Source organism: Hipposideros armiger, unplaced genomic scaffold (genome assembly GCF_001890085.2).
Source record: "Hipposideros armiger isolate ML-2016 unplaced genomic scaffold, ASM189008v1 scaffold_92, whole genome shotgun sequence".
NCBI classification, from domain to species: Eukaryota; Metazoa; Chordata; class Mammalia; order Chiroptera; family Hipposideridae; genus Hipposideros; species Hipposideros armiger.
In genome coordinates this window covers 890,328-905,492 of record NW_017731442.1, presented here as the reverse complement: position 1 = coordinate 905,492, position 15,165 = coordinate 890,328, and the positions used below count along the sequence as shown (strand labels likewise).

General features: G+C 54.0%; 1 protein-coding gene across 3 annotated transcripts in view; it reads right to left on the bottom strand.

Annotated features, from left to right (window-relative positions):
• Positions 1 to 2,363: 2,363 nt before the first annotated feature.
• BAHD1 (bromo adjacent homology domain containing 1) overlaps positions 2,364 to 15,165 on the bottom strand; it is a 28,103-nt gene continuing 15,301 nt past the window's right edge. For 2 of the 3 annotated variants that reach the window (XM_019644921.1, XM_019644920.1), the window contains 6 exons: positions 9,812 to 11,254; positions 7,675 to 8,057; positions 6,501 to 6,660; positions 6,022 to 6,098; positions 5,115 to 5,215; positions 2,364 to 4,640 (listed from right to left, as the gene is read on the bottom strand). In XM_019644921.1, coding sequence (XP_019500466.1) covers positions 4,451 to 4,640; positions 5,115 to 5,215; positions 6,022 to 6,098; positions 6,501 to 6,660; positions 7,675 to 8,057; positions 9,812 to 11,240 — 2,340 coding nt within the window. In that variant the 5' untranslated portion in view covers positions 11,241 to 11,254 and the 3' untranslated portion in view covers positions 2,364 to 4,450. The remainder of the gene's footprint in view (positions 4,641 to 5,114; positions 5,216 to 6,021; positions 6,099 to 6,500; positions 6,661 to 7,674; positions 8,058 to 9,811; positions 11,255 to 15,165) is intronic. The other variant, XM_019644922.1, reaches the window with a different exon arrangement.

The window sequence follows — 15,165 nt, the reverse complement described above, 5'->3', positions numbered from 1 at the left end:
GGGCCGGATGTCCCGCCCGGCAGCTCTCCGCCCCCGGCTCCGCCGTGACACAGGCGCGGGGGCGGGCCCAGCCAGGGGCGGGGAGAGGGGCGGGCGCCCCTAAGGGGAGCAGGCTGGGAGGGCGTGTGCAGACCCCCACCCGGGAGGGGGCGCCTAAGCCCGGGCGGTCTTGGTTCTCCGGTTCCGGGGACAAAAGCTACCGAGGTCCCGCAGGCAGAAAAGACCCAGGCCGACACGCGTTCCCTGAAGGAGCAGGACGGAGAGGACCTGAACCCAACACCCTGCCGCACACTCTGGCCGGGCGGAGCCCTTCCTTCTGAACAGCGGGTCTGGAGGAATCCCCCCCGCCCCACCACCCCCTGGCCACCCACACAATGCTCTCCTGGAGTCCAAACTTTGGAGAGGCCTATCTTCCTCGCTGGAAGCAGAGCCAGCCACTCCAATAAAGAGGAACAAGACTGTCAGGCACTGACCAGTGGCTCATCTGCATGCTCGACTCTTTAAGATTTAACAGTACATAATGGATTGGTGTTTATCCAACTGGTAATGCTGAAATGTCTGGAAATGGAATCTTCTCCCTTCCTCTGCCTTCCCTTCCCCAGGCCTGAAGAGGTGGGATAACTGGGATATTCTCTAGTGAGGGGCCAATGACAAGTTGGTGCCTCGTGACCACTTACATGGTCAGCAGAGTTTGAAGGGTGAGGGGCTGGGGGGCACAGAGCAGCAGCCTGGAGCCAAACATATGCTTAGTGGCACCAAGCTGGCCACGTGGGCTAGAGGCAGATATGTGAATGCCCTGGATGTCAGTGGTCAGCGTGTCTCCACTTTAACTGGGTACACCTCACTAAATATCCAGACCTCACCCTGTTATGTGTGGGGAGCCAGGGTTGTCAGTCACCCTGGGAGGTAGGCACTATGGCATTCCCACTGTACAGCTGAAGAAACAGAGAGGCTTTAGGGAAGCTCAGAATCTGTATGGATCGGTCTGATTCTAAAACTTTAATTCCTAATCAGGACCCTTGAGAGATAACTGGAGCACAAAAGTGGAATGATTGGGAAGGAAGCAGCTGACCCTAGGGACACTACTGGGAGGGTGAGGGAACTGGAGTAGAAGATGCCAGAGGCTTTGAGTTCAGTGAGAGAATGGAGCTACTGTTGACAGATGAATTCAAAAGGATGAGGGGTTCTGAGGGATGAGACAAAGCTAGAGGGCTCCTGGCTGGCCCCCCAATCCTAGCAGCGTGACAGCACACAGGATGAGCAAGGGGAAGGAATGCTGGCCTTCTAAGCTCCTCAGAGTAGGTTCCCCACACCCCACTGTCTGAATGTTGGGTTGCATCTCAGTATGCACCATTCAGATTTAGAAATCTGCATCAGTGTTCAGTCTTTACCAAGCTGCTCCTTGCTGCCAATGGTACTGAAGGTAGATTTCTGGTGGTGGGATTATTGTCTACTAAAATAGTTTTCTTTTTTTAAAGAAGCAGTAAATACATCTTTTATACTAAGGAAAAAACAGCTTTGAAAAAGTTTTGATTAATCTGGCCACATGTGCTCACTTCTCTGGTGATTTTCTGTGTTAGCAGTCACAGTGAGGCAGTCTGAATACAAGAATAGTCACTTACTCTGGGTAAGTCCTTGGGCAACGTACTTGTCTCCATACATTTCCTATCTGTAAAATAACAGGAGACTCTTGGGACTCAGCAGACTTGTGGGCAGCACACTGATGGCAGTACTATTAAGTCCATGGTACTGTCCATGCCCCTAATAACCTCTATTGAAATGCACCTACCCAGATGTCCTTGCCAAAATGCAACAGGGCTGGGCAGCCATGCTCTGCCTCCTAAAAACGCTCAAGGCCTCACAGCTGCCCCACCTTGAGCACAGTGAACACTGAGGCTTTGGGGCTGGGGTGAACCAGGAGTCATGGCAGTCACAAACCCTCGGCTCTATGATGTGGTCTTCATTCCCTTGGCAAGGAATGCCAGTTGCTAGACACTGAGGCCCTAGGCATTCTGCTGGCCAGCTCCCCAAGGGGGGGTGACCCGGGATGATGAGGCGATAGCTTCACTGTACACCTATATGGGGACCAGTTCCCAGGTCACTGGCCAGGTGAGTGCTGGCAACCCAGATTTCACACAGCCCAAGCAGGTGACTCTAGCTACCACAATGCTAAAGAAGTCAACTCCAAGTTCCCATTCCCTTTGTCTCCTCTCCTTTCTCTGCTTTCCCCCTATTTGCCTGCCCTCTTCGCTTACTGACCTTAGTGAGCCCCTGCACTGCAAGTGTCAGGAGGGACCTCCAAAATAAAGAGTCATGAGCCCCTCCACACTCACGCATAAAAAGATGACAGGACACGAAGGAGATGATCCTTTTCTAAATCAATACAATTTTTCAAATTTATTTTTTTCTTAAAGAAGTACTTCTAATCTCTGTCAAAAGGGAGGTAAGGAAAGGTCCTCCCTCCCTTGTAAACACTGAAATACAGATCTGAGAAACCAGGGTCGACACACACAAAAAGTGCATTTTACAAAATATCAACTAAAATATATTTTACATGAATTATGCTTCCATCGAAATTCTACCAGTTGCATTTTCAGGTTCGAAAAAATATTTCAACATCTAAGAGATTTCAAAAGCATTTAAGTTCTGGGCAGCAGACCCTGGGAGGAGGACCTTGATCTCTCCTGCTGGGTGAGGCTGAGCTCCTTTGCAGCAAGGGCCCAGCACCCTGGGAATGAGCAGGCTCCACAGCTGACTCTCCAGAGTCCCCACGGCCACTCTGGCGATTTCTTCTACTGTACCACACACTCCCAGACCAATGCCTTCCTCCAAACAGCTTATTCCATACAAGGGAAACTAAGTCCCTTCTCTTGCGGAGTTGGGGCTTCCCCTGTGTAAATTTACCTCTGAAGCCTCTAGGCCTCCCCCACCCCAATAACCAAGCAGGAGCGGCCCATTTCCTTGGGGACAGCACAGGGCCAGGCTTCCTGGGAGTGCTCTCGGAATTCGCTTCCACCTCCATCTTCAGACCCTGTCTGACTGCCCTCACCCAGTGCCAACTCCTTAACCTGCTGGGTCCGTGTCTGCCCCTCCCTGGAGGAGAAGAACTCAGTGCTACCCTCCTTGGCTCCTAACCCCCAGGGTGTGCCCTATGGAAGTGCTCACAAGCAGGTTCCCAGCGCCAGACCCAAGCCACATCAGGCTCCTCTTGCTCTCCTCACCATGCTCCTCTTTGGTACAAATCAGAAAGAATCAGGCTGCTCCAGCCCCCTCGCAAAGAGCCCCAGGGCCAGGGCCTAGTCCTAGAAAGGACAACAGGGGTCTGAGCTTCCTAATTTTACTCTGGGGAGCAGCATGAGGTGAGAACAGGGCCCCTGGGCAACAGAAACAAACTGAAAATGCGTTCCTTAGCTCCTAGAATGTGAGTGGCTGCAGCTCAGCAGGTCTGTGGACCGATAGATACAGTGTTGATTCTCGCTGGGATGTAAATTAGTGCAATCTACAAAAGACTAGGGTAAGGGGTGGCAGGGCAAGGGGAGCCACAGCACTCCTTTGGTTTGATTTCAGGTGGGTGTGGCTTGAAGAGTCATATGTGAAGTTCTGCAAGAGGTCCCCTAGAACCTCCAAGTGTAAGGCAAGAGGAAAAGTCTTCAATAAATCAGGTAGCAATTTTCCTTGCCCCTGCCCCCCACCCCCTCCAAGCTCTCTTCTGCCCTCCCAGACATGACAAACTACATGTTGATCAGTTAACTTCTGGAAAGCCAGACCTGCTGAGTGGCCCCTCATCAGGAGGCGAACAGGAAGCTGACTCCCACAAGTGGGCCACACCCATAACTGAGGGCTGGGTAACCTGTCCCAGCACCAGGGGCTACTGTAGGGGCAAAGGAGGAAAGCCAGGGGAAGGCCCCGAATCCAGGAAGAGGAAGTCAATGCTCTGGAAGCTAGACTCTGGCTCTCTATGCCTCAAAAGGGATGAGCTCAGAGCCGTACTAGAATCTGAAAGAGCCTGGTCCCAGGCTGATTGGGAAGCAGTGGGTCACAGTGGGTGAGGTAAAGCTGGCTCCACTCCCCCTTGAAGGGCTGAAATGAGCCTAAAGGGTCTGCTGGGCCTAGTTCCTGAAGGACGTCCTTCCTCCCCCCAGGACCTCATGCCCCTCAGGCTTGGCCCAGCCTCATGAAAGACTCCTTCTTCAGGAGTCTCTGCCTAGGAACCACAGAGAGGTACCCTGGGCCAAGCTGAGGGTTCTGATGTTTTTTTTATATCCTGGCCTCCCCTTCCCTCCCCTAGGGCCCAGAACCCATAAGAGGCCCCTGCCCTCCCACCAAGAGAACCACAGGCCAGCAACCTCAAGCTCCTGTGGACCCTTAACCAAGTGCTGTGCTTCAAAGCAGTGCCCCCTGCCCCGAGCCCCACTTGCCCATGGGCAGCCCCAGTGTGGGCAGGAGGAGGCTACTGGGGGTTCTTGAGGATGCGGCCATGGCGGAAGTCATAGACATGGCGGCAAAGAAACACCAGCTCAGGGTCCGTATCTTCGGGCACTGTGCGGTGTGGCGGGGTGGAGTAGTCCGCGGAGGGGGGCACCAGTGCTGTCTTTCGGCTGGGGAGGCCCTCGCCTCGGCGCTTGGCCATGGCACAGAATCTGCAGTGACATAAAGTTTGCTGTCTTTATCAAAGTCACCTTTGCAGGAAGACCAATTCCTTCCCCACCCTGTCCAGAGAGCTGGGATGCTCCTTCCTGCCCCTGCAAGGGCTGGTGTTGCCTCCATCCCCGTCCTGGGGTTATATGCCCTCTATGCCAACTGCCAGTCTACCTCCTCTGTCACTAGGGAACCACACCTGCCAGGGCCTCCCTCCCTCCCATCTGCCAATTCTTCTTGATTTTCTCAGAGGACAGTATTGTAACCACCCCAACTCTGCCCAACCATTCTGCCTTAGATTGCAACAATGTTTTTTTCTTCCAAAAAAAAAAATCAGATGGTAGAAGCAAGCTGTAAGGAAGAAAGTTCTGGGAGGTCAGGCTCCGTGAGATCCCCGTGGGGATCACAGGCAGTCCTCAAACAGCCCTGGGGAGTCTGGGGGGAGAGGCTAGCCAAAGGCACCAGGCACCACCCACCTGCAGTACTCGGCAAAGGTCAGCACGTAGCACTTCTCCTCGATGCAGGCCACACTGTTCTGGTCCTGATGTCTCGATGCAAAGACTTCATTCTGCAAAGGCTCAAGGGGAGAGAGGAGGAGGAGGTCGGCTACAGGGGTTGGAAGCACCTAACTCCAGGAACAAGGCAGACATTAACTCCTCTGCTGAGACTCCTGACCTAACTCCAGCTAGTGCCCAGAAAGGCAGGGACTTCCCTGGAATTTGAGGCTAACTGCTCCTCACCTGGCACCCTAAGCATTCATTCCAGGTGCCTCGCAGGTCACATGCTACTCTGGAGAAGCCAGGTGCCTCCTCCAGCCCGAGTGTAATCAGCTTCCTACTCCCCCCCCCGCCCCCCCGCCTCCCTAACAGTCCAGGGGAGAAGGAAGGTGGTGCACATCTTTCCAAAAAGTCCCAGTGAGGCAAATGAGTAAAAGGCCAGATTGGGGGAGAGGGACCACACCCAGAGGGCATGACTGCTCCTAGCACACCACTGGGTAGAGCACTAAGGGGTGTTACAGGGAGCCCTTTTTTCCCTCCCTCTCATGCTGCAGATGGTATCAAAGGGGGCTAGGTGTACCGCTTCACCTTCCCTTTCCTGTCACCAGGAGGACATATCCACTTGCTTCCATTCTAGCACCCTGCTCTCACGGGCTCCCTTTCTGCCCCCCTTTCAAGACAGAGGACAATTCCCTTTGAAACATGAATCAGGCAGGGTTGGGAAAAGAGGCTGAAACCCACCCCCTTTCCCAGGTTCTCTGGCATCAAAGGTGACACGTCTAGGAGCTTGACTGCCCATGGCTGCCCTCCCTATATCACCTTCTTAGGCCACAACCTCACCCTCTGCCACCCCTGCATTCTGTGACCCATTTGCCAAGCAGCTCACCTCGTGCATGCTGGGACTGCGGCCTCCCTGTAAGTGCTCTGGTCGGTAATACCACAAGAGGCTCATCATCAGCTCTCCTGGGGGGACAAGAGAAGCAGTCATGGCTTGAGCTGGCAACCCCAGAGTTACTCAGACAGGCAGGCAGGCTGGCCACATGCCCTGGAAGCCCATCCAACTTCAACGCTGGGCCAATCCTGTAGGCTCCAACCACCCATGTCCTCTGTCTCAGGCCAAGCCTGGCATTCCGTGGCCTGGAATGCTGTTAGGCATGGAGGGAGAAGGGGGAAAAAGCACTGACAGGTGAGGAAGGGAGACAGGTGCCCAGGTCCTGGGGACTGGAAAGGTTAATAGCTGATCCAACCCAAGTCACACGGCTGCCTGCAGCCCTCAGCAGCAGACAGACCCTGGCTAAGTGGAAGGTAGACTCTGCCAAGAACACGAGGAGACCAGTGCCAGGTCAAGCTCTAGGCAGGGGATACCTGATTCAGGGTTCTCCCAGAGGGCAGAGATCTTGGCCACATAAGGTGTGGATGTCTTTCGTGGGCCTGACTTGAGGAGGACAGTGTCCCGGACTCGGATGGTCTCTCCATGCCGCTCCACCGCCTGGTAGCTCTTTCGGATGGCTGGTTCTGGTTCATCCTAAGCAACAAACCAATGACACAAACAGGATTGTGGGGGTGCACTCAAGAGTCGGGGGGAGGGAGGGAGGAAGAAAAGGAATGACATCCTTTTCATGCTTTCCTCAGGGCAGTCAAACAGCTAAGGATAGGAAAACTGCAGAAGCAGCCCCTTCTCCCTAAGCCTGGCTTTCAGGAACAGGATGGGGGTGGAGAGTCCCCATGGCTGGAAAAAGGATGAGAAATGGAAACAGGTGGGAAAGTGGCCCCGAAGCTTCTGGGACTGCACCATGACCACCACATCCCAGTGGCTGGCTCTCTCACTCCAAGCCCCTGGCAGTGGGTAGGACCTCAAACTTCCTAATGGGACAGTCTGGATTTGACCCTTAAACTATCATTGGAAGTAGCCTAGCCTTGGGCAAATTACTTAATCTGCTGCTAAGCCTCAGTTTCCTCATCTGTGAAATGAGAATAATTATAGAAACATGAGGTACATATCTCACAGAGTAGTGGTGAGGATGAAGGCAGATAATGCATGCAAAGTGCTTAGCTCAGTTGTGACACCTAAGAAGTGCTGAATAAATTTTAGTCAACATTCTCTTCATCATCCCAGATGTTCCCGTATCACTGGTTTTCTCTGCCTATCCCAATTTTTCCTACACATACTCATACTTACCCAAAAAGCCTCCATGAAAGCCCTCCATTATATAAGCCAAGATAGAAGGGAGAGTGAGAAGGAATGAAAGGTGAAGACACTGCAGATAGCTTCCCTGAGAATGAGTGACACAGATGGCAGCCACTAGCTGTGACTGACTGTGCATGCTCTGACCTCCCCAAGGCATACAGTACAGGATCAGCAAGGGCTGGGGGAGTAGGCTGGGCCAGCATGATTGGTTCCTGGAGCACGAATGAGCTAGAGCCCTTTGTCACCTCTCAGAGTAGCTAGAGCCAGGCTTCTTGGGACCCACCTCACTGCAGGTCCTATGTCCCCACTGCCACCCTCCCTTCTCCCCATCAGCTAAGAGCTGGTACTCACCAAGACATAGACGGCCTTCTCACAGGCAGCCCCCACAGGCACCCAGCCATTAGTGCGGCGACGGCGACGGCGGCGTGGGCGTGGGCGCTGGACACGTGGTTGCTTGGGGTGACTGGGCCTGTGGGCAGCCTTGCTCCTCACAGTGTGCCTACAGCTGGAGCCTGTGCGAAGACCTGACTTGGAGCCACTAGGAGGCTTGGCGCTCTGAGGGCACGCGCGGGCTACTGTCTGGGGCTCTGAGGTGGGTGTCTGAAGATGGGGGACAGGCTCTGCTGCAGGTGGCACGCTGGGCACAGGGCATCCCAGGAGGGGATGGGCAGGTGAGGCTGGGTGGCCAGCTTCTGGGAGAGGAAATTCCAGCTGGCCCAGGGACCTGCAGCTTTCTGAGAAAAGGAGAGAGGGGGTCAGGGTAGGTAAGGATAAGCAGTAACCCCCCAGGGCCCTCTGCTTTTAGAGCCTGCTCCTGTCTTAATTCTAAGTGTGAACCCAAAGGCTGGTGGGGTCAGGGGCCTTCAAGTGACTGGCCAAGCGTTTTTCTTGACCTTGGAGATGACTCACAGACATCTCCATCTCCCCTTCCAGCCTGAAAGAAGGAAGGGAATGGGTAATGGGAACAGCTTTTCTAGCTCTGACTTAATCTTCTCTAAGGCTTCCTCAGTGCTTAGGAGCAAGGGAACTGGAATCAGACAGCCCAGTATATGAATCCCCATATCTGCTACTTACTAGCTGTGTGACCTCAGACAAGTTCCTTTACCTCTCTCAGTGCCTTGCAATAGAAGTAGTAGTTGCAAATATCATGTAGTCTGTCCTAGGTGTTTTTCTTATCAATGTATGAACTCATCCCATCCTTACAACAACCCTATGAGACAGGCAGCATTATCCTCATTTTACAATTAAGAAAAAGACATGGAGCAGTTACTGGTTTGCCCCATGGTCACATGGCTGAGTAAGTGGGGGAGAACATTTCACTCTAAGCAGTTTAGCTCCACAGTCTATGCTCAATTACATGCCATGTGGCCTCCCATCTGCAAAGTGCTTTAGAACAGTGCCTCACATGGTGCTTACTGGTATCTCAGGGGAAGGGTCCCAACAGGTTAGACACCAGATTTGAAGAGTGTTACAAAAGAGGAAGAAAAGCCCAAGAAGCAGCCTATTCTCATTTCTTAGAGCTCCAACTCACTCTAGAATCTGAAACAACCAGTCTGGCCAGAGTCAACTGGTCTATAAAGTTGTTTTATAGACCCCTTTCAATAAGGAGTGTTAGGGGAAGGGAGAGTCCTGGGAAGGCCGGGCCCCTCACTTCACCACAAGCAAGGCAGACTTGCTGGACAGGATGGCTCTGGTCACCTAGTTTCCACCCAGGAAAGAAGGGAGCCTGGAGAGGCACGTGAGGACACTCCTGCCAATTTGGGGGAAGACAGATCACTGTGGGGGTGTCTCATCAGCTGCAGCACAAGCCTTTCAGGTGTCTGAGTCTTGCCAGGAAGGCAGACACCAAAGCCACGGGCCTTGAGAGCACCCTGTCTATGCTAGGGAACTCTGTCTGTTCTTGGAGTGTGACCACCCCGTCCACCCCTAGCAAGGTGTTTCTAACTGGGCACTACTTCTCTTTCAAGGTCTGAATGGCCAAGGTGAAGCTGTCTGACCACAGCTGGCACCACCTACTGGGCCTGGTACCCCCATCCTTCCCAAGTCATCCTTCCCAAGACTTGGCCAGTATGCAGATGGTATGGGCTCCTAGAAGGTAAGGAATTTTAGCTTTCCTTGAGGAGGGTAGAAGGGACAGGGGAACATCTTGACAAAAGCCTTCATTTTAATATCTAACTTGCTACTCAGAGTCTGAGTATCCCAATGGCAAAGAAGGAGAGGCCCTCCTTACACTTTCCACAATGCTACCTTCCAGACCAAGAACTCTGCATAGACAGCAGGGACAGAGTAGGGCTGCTAACAGCTAAACATGGTTTTCTGGGAATGTTCCTAGGCTTGGGGCACAAAAAGAGGGGAGTCTTCCCCTCTCAAAGCCCCTACCTCCAATGCAGTAGCGAGACCCCAAGGAGCTCCACTTGATCCATGAACCACCCTCCTGGGACACCGTGTCTGAGACTCCCTGGTACATCCCAACCCCAGGAAGGCTTACCTGCTGCAAAAGGCATTTTGTAGGAACAGCCGCCACAGGTAGTGCCGATGTGGGTAAGAGACGGGGGCAACATTTCACAGATGCTGTAGCCATTCACTCCAGCATCCTCACTGGAGCAATAGCGAGAGCCCCAGGGAGGGTGCTGGAAAGGAGTACCCACAGGCACTGAGCCTGGGGCCAAGAGGAGCCCCTCGGTAGGTGCAGCCACTGGGGACAGCTTGCCCTCAGGGAGCATGGGGCAAGGGGAGTAGCCTCCACACTGCAGCCCATCTTGGCTGCAGTACAGGTAGAAGCTGCCTAGTGCAGTAAGCTCAGGCGGACCACACAGGCTCCTGTAGTCGGCAGGGTTGCCAGGCATTGGCAGGGGCGACAGCTGGGGTGTGGGGAAAGAGGGCTGATGCAGTTCCTGCTTGGGGGCAGGTGACTCCTCTCCTGGGCGTCCAGGCTCTGGCTTCAGGGCTGCCTGCCCACCCATCAGCAGTGGCAGGTGGGGGCGCAGCCCCAAGGGGCTCTCCAGAGCTTTGCTCAGGGGCTGCTGGTAAGGTGGTTGGCTGGATGGCCCACGAGGGGTGGCAGATAGCCATGGCTCCTCTGGGTACCCTGGCCAGCCAGGTGGGCCTGCAGCTTCCCCAGAACTGGCCCCCTGCCGGGTCTTGGGATAGTTCTTGCCATTGACCTTGGCCCACTTTGGCCTCGGGGCCTTCAGTGCTGGTGGCTCAGCGGAGCGCCCATCTGTTTCTGGGTGGGCACGAGGTGGCCGCTGGGGTAGCTCTCGCTCCTGGCTCAACTTCAGGAAGGCAGCTGCATTCAGGCTGGCCAGTCTCTTGGGAGCTGGGTCACCATCTCGGCGGGCACCTTCATCTGGTGCTGGCTCTGGGGACAGGTCCCGACTTCCTCCTCCGAGGTCCCTCAGTCTGGGCCGCTTCTTGGAGGAAGACCAGCCCCCAGTGGTCCGGTTGCGGTCCCGACTGCGATTGGGGTCTCCCCCTCGGCTGCGGCGACTGCCAGCCAGGCTGTTCGTGTCCTCCCGCTCCAAGAGCAGGTTATTGAGGGCCTCAGCATTGAGGGAGGCCAGGCGCCGCTTGCGGGGCTGGGTGAGGCCAACATCCTCACTGGATGGCGCTGGGCTGGGAGGTTTGGGCATGTCAGGAGGCAACTCATCAGCCTCATCTGCACTCCGTGGACCGGCCACATTCTCCAGGCGAGTCAGCAGCACTTTGCAGTCCTTGGGCTTCTCAGGAACCAAAGGGCGTTTACGCAGCGGGTAGTTCTTGCGGCGCCCTGTGAGGTGCCCTGGACTCTCAGGCATGCCTGACTCCATACCCTCTACTCCCTGCTCCACATTGCTGCCTTCCATCTGCAGGGGCTCCTGACGGCCAGTGGGGCCTGAACTCAACATGGGAAGGGATTTTCTCCGAGTGTGTGTCATGGAGTACCTCCAACCTGCAAGACAGAAGACAGGCAATGAGAAAAGCCCACCCTGGCCTGCCCTGCCTGCTTTCTCCCCCATTGCAGCCTACCCAGCCCCACCTGCAGTAACTTTGGCCTACCCTCACCCCATCTCCAGCCTGGATTTTCCCAGGACCCTTCTACTAGAGTGCAAAGATCCAGTGGGATCAGGTTACCAGCAGCTGTGCAAGGACTGGCTGCCTCACTCTTCTTTTAGCCTAAGGTCCTTTGAACTAAGCCCTTAGAGAGCCTACAGAGCAATGCAGACCCCAGGGTTAGAAGGAGCTAGGAGCAAAACTCTTCCTTTCCTTCTTGCTGTTCTCCCACTAGATATTCATCATAAGCCAGAAGAGGCTCTGAAGACAGTGAGCCAGGATGGGGGCTTGGGTGGTGGAAGCCCATCTATTCCTTCAAGAATATTACCAACCCCCTCCCCCATCTTGGGGATTCTGAGATTGGCCACAGAATGATAAGGACAGTGAGGAGCTGAGATGAGGAACCTGTTTACTAGGCTGTGGAGAAGTCAAAGTCCAACCGGGGAGGACGCCCTCCCCAGCACATACGGCAGAACAGCCATAACCTGGGTCTTGCTGAAAAAGCCCTGAAAAGGCTTGGCTTGGCTTTGAGGAGCCTGTGGTCAGGGGAGGTCTCGGCCTGCCCTAGGAGCCAGACCCACCTTGATTCAGGGGATTCCAGGAAAGGACAGCCTAAATAGTGCCAGTGCCTGGGGAAGGGATGTAGGTACAGCCGGGGCCAGCATTTCTGGGCAGGAAACCCAGGGACCTTAAACCGCCTACCAGCCACTAACAGTTGGGAAAAGAAAGTATCAAAGAAAAGAACTAATTCAGGACTAACCAGAGGCTCCCTTGTTAGTCCTGCCTTGTTTCTCAGGTCCCTCTCCTGGTAGACAAGACACGAGGCAAGAGGCAGGATGGGGAAATGCCAGGAAGCCCAGAGCTCCTGACAGAAAATGCTCATGACCAGGCATCATTGTCTAACTTTGCTCAACAAACACTCCCCCACCCCCACCCCCACCACACCTGGGGCAGCCTGGGCCCATTCTGAATGAGAGGCCAGAATTGGCTGTGCCCTGGAAGCTGATATGGCCAAGGCATGAAGAACTGGGAGTGGGGCGGGGTAGGTTGGTGGTCAGAGACTACTGAGCACCTGAGTTCACTCCCTGTCTACTCCCCAGCCCAAAGCAAGGCGCTGCCAGCTAAGGTATCAGAGGAGGCTCTCTCTGCCCTCCTGGGCAACAAGCAGACTCCCCACCCACCAGACCCCCTCCCCCCATGGCCCCCAGCCTAATTTCCCCACTGCCACTATTATTCACACTCACTCCTTCCAAAGAGCTAGGGGCAGTCCTGCTGGGCCAAGGATTTAACCCTGAAAGTCCCAGGCCTGAGGGTTCCCAGAGCTCCAAAAGCCCTTCCCAGCTAGCTCCTGTGGCATTGGGCCAGTGGCTGGGGTCACTAGGTACCTTCTCTCCTGAGACATGCTGCACTAGTTGAGACAGAGTGCTCAGAAAAACAGGCCGAGGGCAGCGTGGGTGTCCCTAACCCATGAGAAAGGACTTGGAAAACTGGAAAAGGGAGGCAGCATGCCAGGAGCTGCTGTCCACGTGCGGGGACCTGCCAGTGCTGAGTCCAGACCCCAGGCAAGACACAGTCACAGAAGGCAAATCCATTCATTCCTAAAGCACAGACAGAAGAGATCCTAAAAAATGCCAGGCATCTGCTGGCTCCCTAAGACTCCTGCTTCTAATCAGGGTGACCATATATCCCTGTTTGCTCAGCATGCTGATGAGTAATACATCCTTTCATGCAAAAGCATCCCAGTTGCTTACAACCCACAAGCCCTTTTTTCAAATGCAGGGCACCCCTGGGTCAGAGGTGGAGAAGCAGCAACAAGGAGAAGCACATCTGTATCTCCTAGGAAAGCCCAGGTCCAGCCCTCCCCCACCCCCAGAAGGCCTGGAGATAGAGGACAGTGAACAGACCACACAGCTGAGCAGGGGCCAAAGCCACTCAACAGGCCCCAAGTTACCAGAGGAGTCAGGCCTGGAAATGGCTGAAGGCCAAGGCTGAGGTCACCTGGGCTTGTGGCCTTAACCTCCCTGGCGGTCTGATTATGTCAGTAATTTTGTACCCAAAGCGGTACATTGTTTTGCATGGAAATTTGTTGTTTTATATTGTAGGCCTGTAATTCTTAGGAATTACTCACTTAAATCTGTCCAAACAAGAGTCTAGTAGGCATCCCAGGTATGATAAAGTTTGAAACACAAAATCACAAATTACAATATAATAAATAATTATAAATAACATAATTTTATTCAATAATGTAATCAAATAAAAACCACTGCAATTTGTCATCGGCCGGCGTTCTCGTCAGCGATCACAGGAGGACACCGCAGGATCGCAGGGAGCAGGTAAGGGACTTCCCTGGGACACTGCAGTGTAATCCCGAGTGTGGAGTGTGGCTCGGGGTTACCGCTTCTGGCAGTGAAAATTAACCCCGAGCCACACTCGGGATTACCGTCAGGGTAGTTAAGGACATAGACAAGTACAGAGAAAAGAAAGGGCGGATGGGAAAGAGTGTACACAGGGAGGTGCTTTCAAGCCTGGCGAGTGAAAGAGCAAAAGAGCTCTTAGCCAAGGATGCCAAGTCTGCCCCTGCTTCCCCTCTGCTCCCCAGTTTGCTAGTAGCCTAGCTGTACAGGTGGATGGTCCTGGGATTCTGGGACACTTCCCCTACTCAGTCTTTCCCTCTCAACATGCAAAAGGTCCCAAGCAGGGAGAGGGTTGGGAGGGGAGCATTTCACTTTGAGGAGTCTGTCCCTAGAACCTAGGAATTTGTTCCCTATAGAGTAGCTTTCTCCTTCACCTCCCATTCAGGCCTCCAGTCCCTCAGGGATACCCACTGTCCCCAGGCTGATGATCCAGCTGACTATCAGGGAAGCCTCTAAATCAGAATTCGAGTCATATTTCCAAATCAAGCATAAGATCCTCCTGCTAGCCTCCCTCAACTGCCAAATCCCAGTCACCTGCTAAAAACACCCAAGGCCATCACAAAAGCACATTGCAAAACAACTCCTGGCTTTCATGTGGTGCCTAAGGCAGCTAAGTCACTCACCACTGAGAAGAGGCTGGGGTCTCTGCTGCCTGCCTCATTGCACTCCAAAAGGAGGAGAGCAAGTGTGAGCCATACTTTGAAGCTGGACCTGTGAGAACCTCAGCTACAGCTTTTCCCAGGGTGGGGCTGGGTGGAGGGGGCTCCCAGGCTGCAGGGGGTGGCCCAGCTCCTAGGGGAAGAAGATCCTGGAAAGCAGTAGGCTTGGTTCCCATTCCACCTCTGCCAGTCCTTCTTCTGTTCTGTCCCTCCCACTTATACACCAGCTCAACCAGGAACTTCTACCACTGCCAAAAGGCAACGGTGCCTGGCTTCTCTCAGCACTACCCTCTTCCTCTCTGGAAAGCCCTGTCCTCCCAGGCATAGCAAGTCCAGGCCCCCTCGGGAAAAGGTTCCTAGGAGGGACTCCCAGGGCATATTACCACTCCCCTAGACAGCATCACTGAAGAAAACCAGTCTTCACAGCTCTGAACAGCTAGCTAGCTGTCAATGATGAATAGTGGCCACTGGTGGTTTCCCAAAGCCAAAGACTAGCAAACGACATGTTGAATCCAAAATCATAAGTGTAGCTAAAGACAGCCAATAGGCCATCTAAGCCCAGGCACATGGGGTCTCAAAATCAAGTTGGACGTCAGACCCAGCAAACGTGTCAAGATAGGGTCTGGGTCTCAGTGCAGTCCTAGCCTACCCAGGGCTGGGGGAAATCATCTCCACAGAAAAATAAAGTAGGTGCCAACAGGTGGCAGGATGGCTCAGCTAAAAAAAAAAAAAAAAAA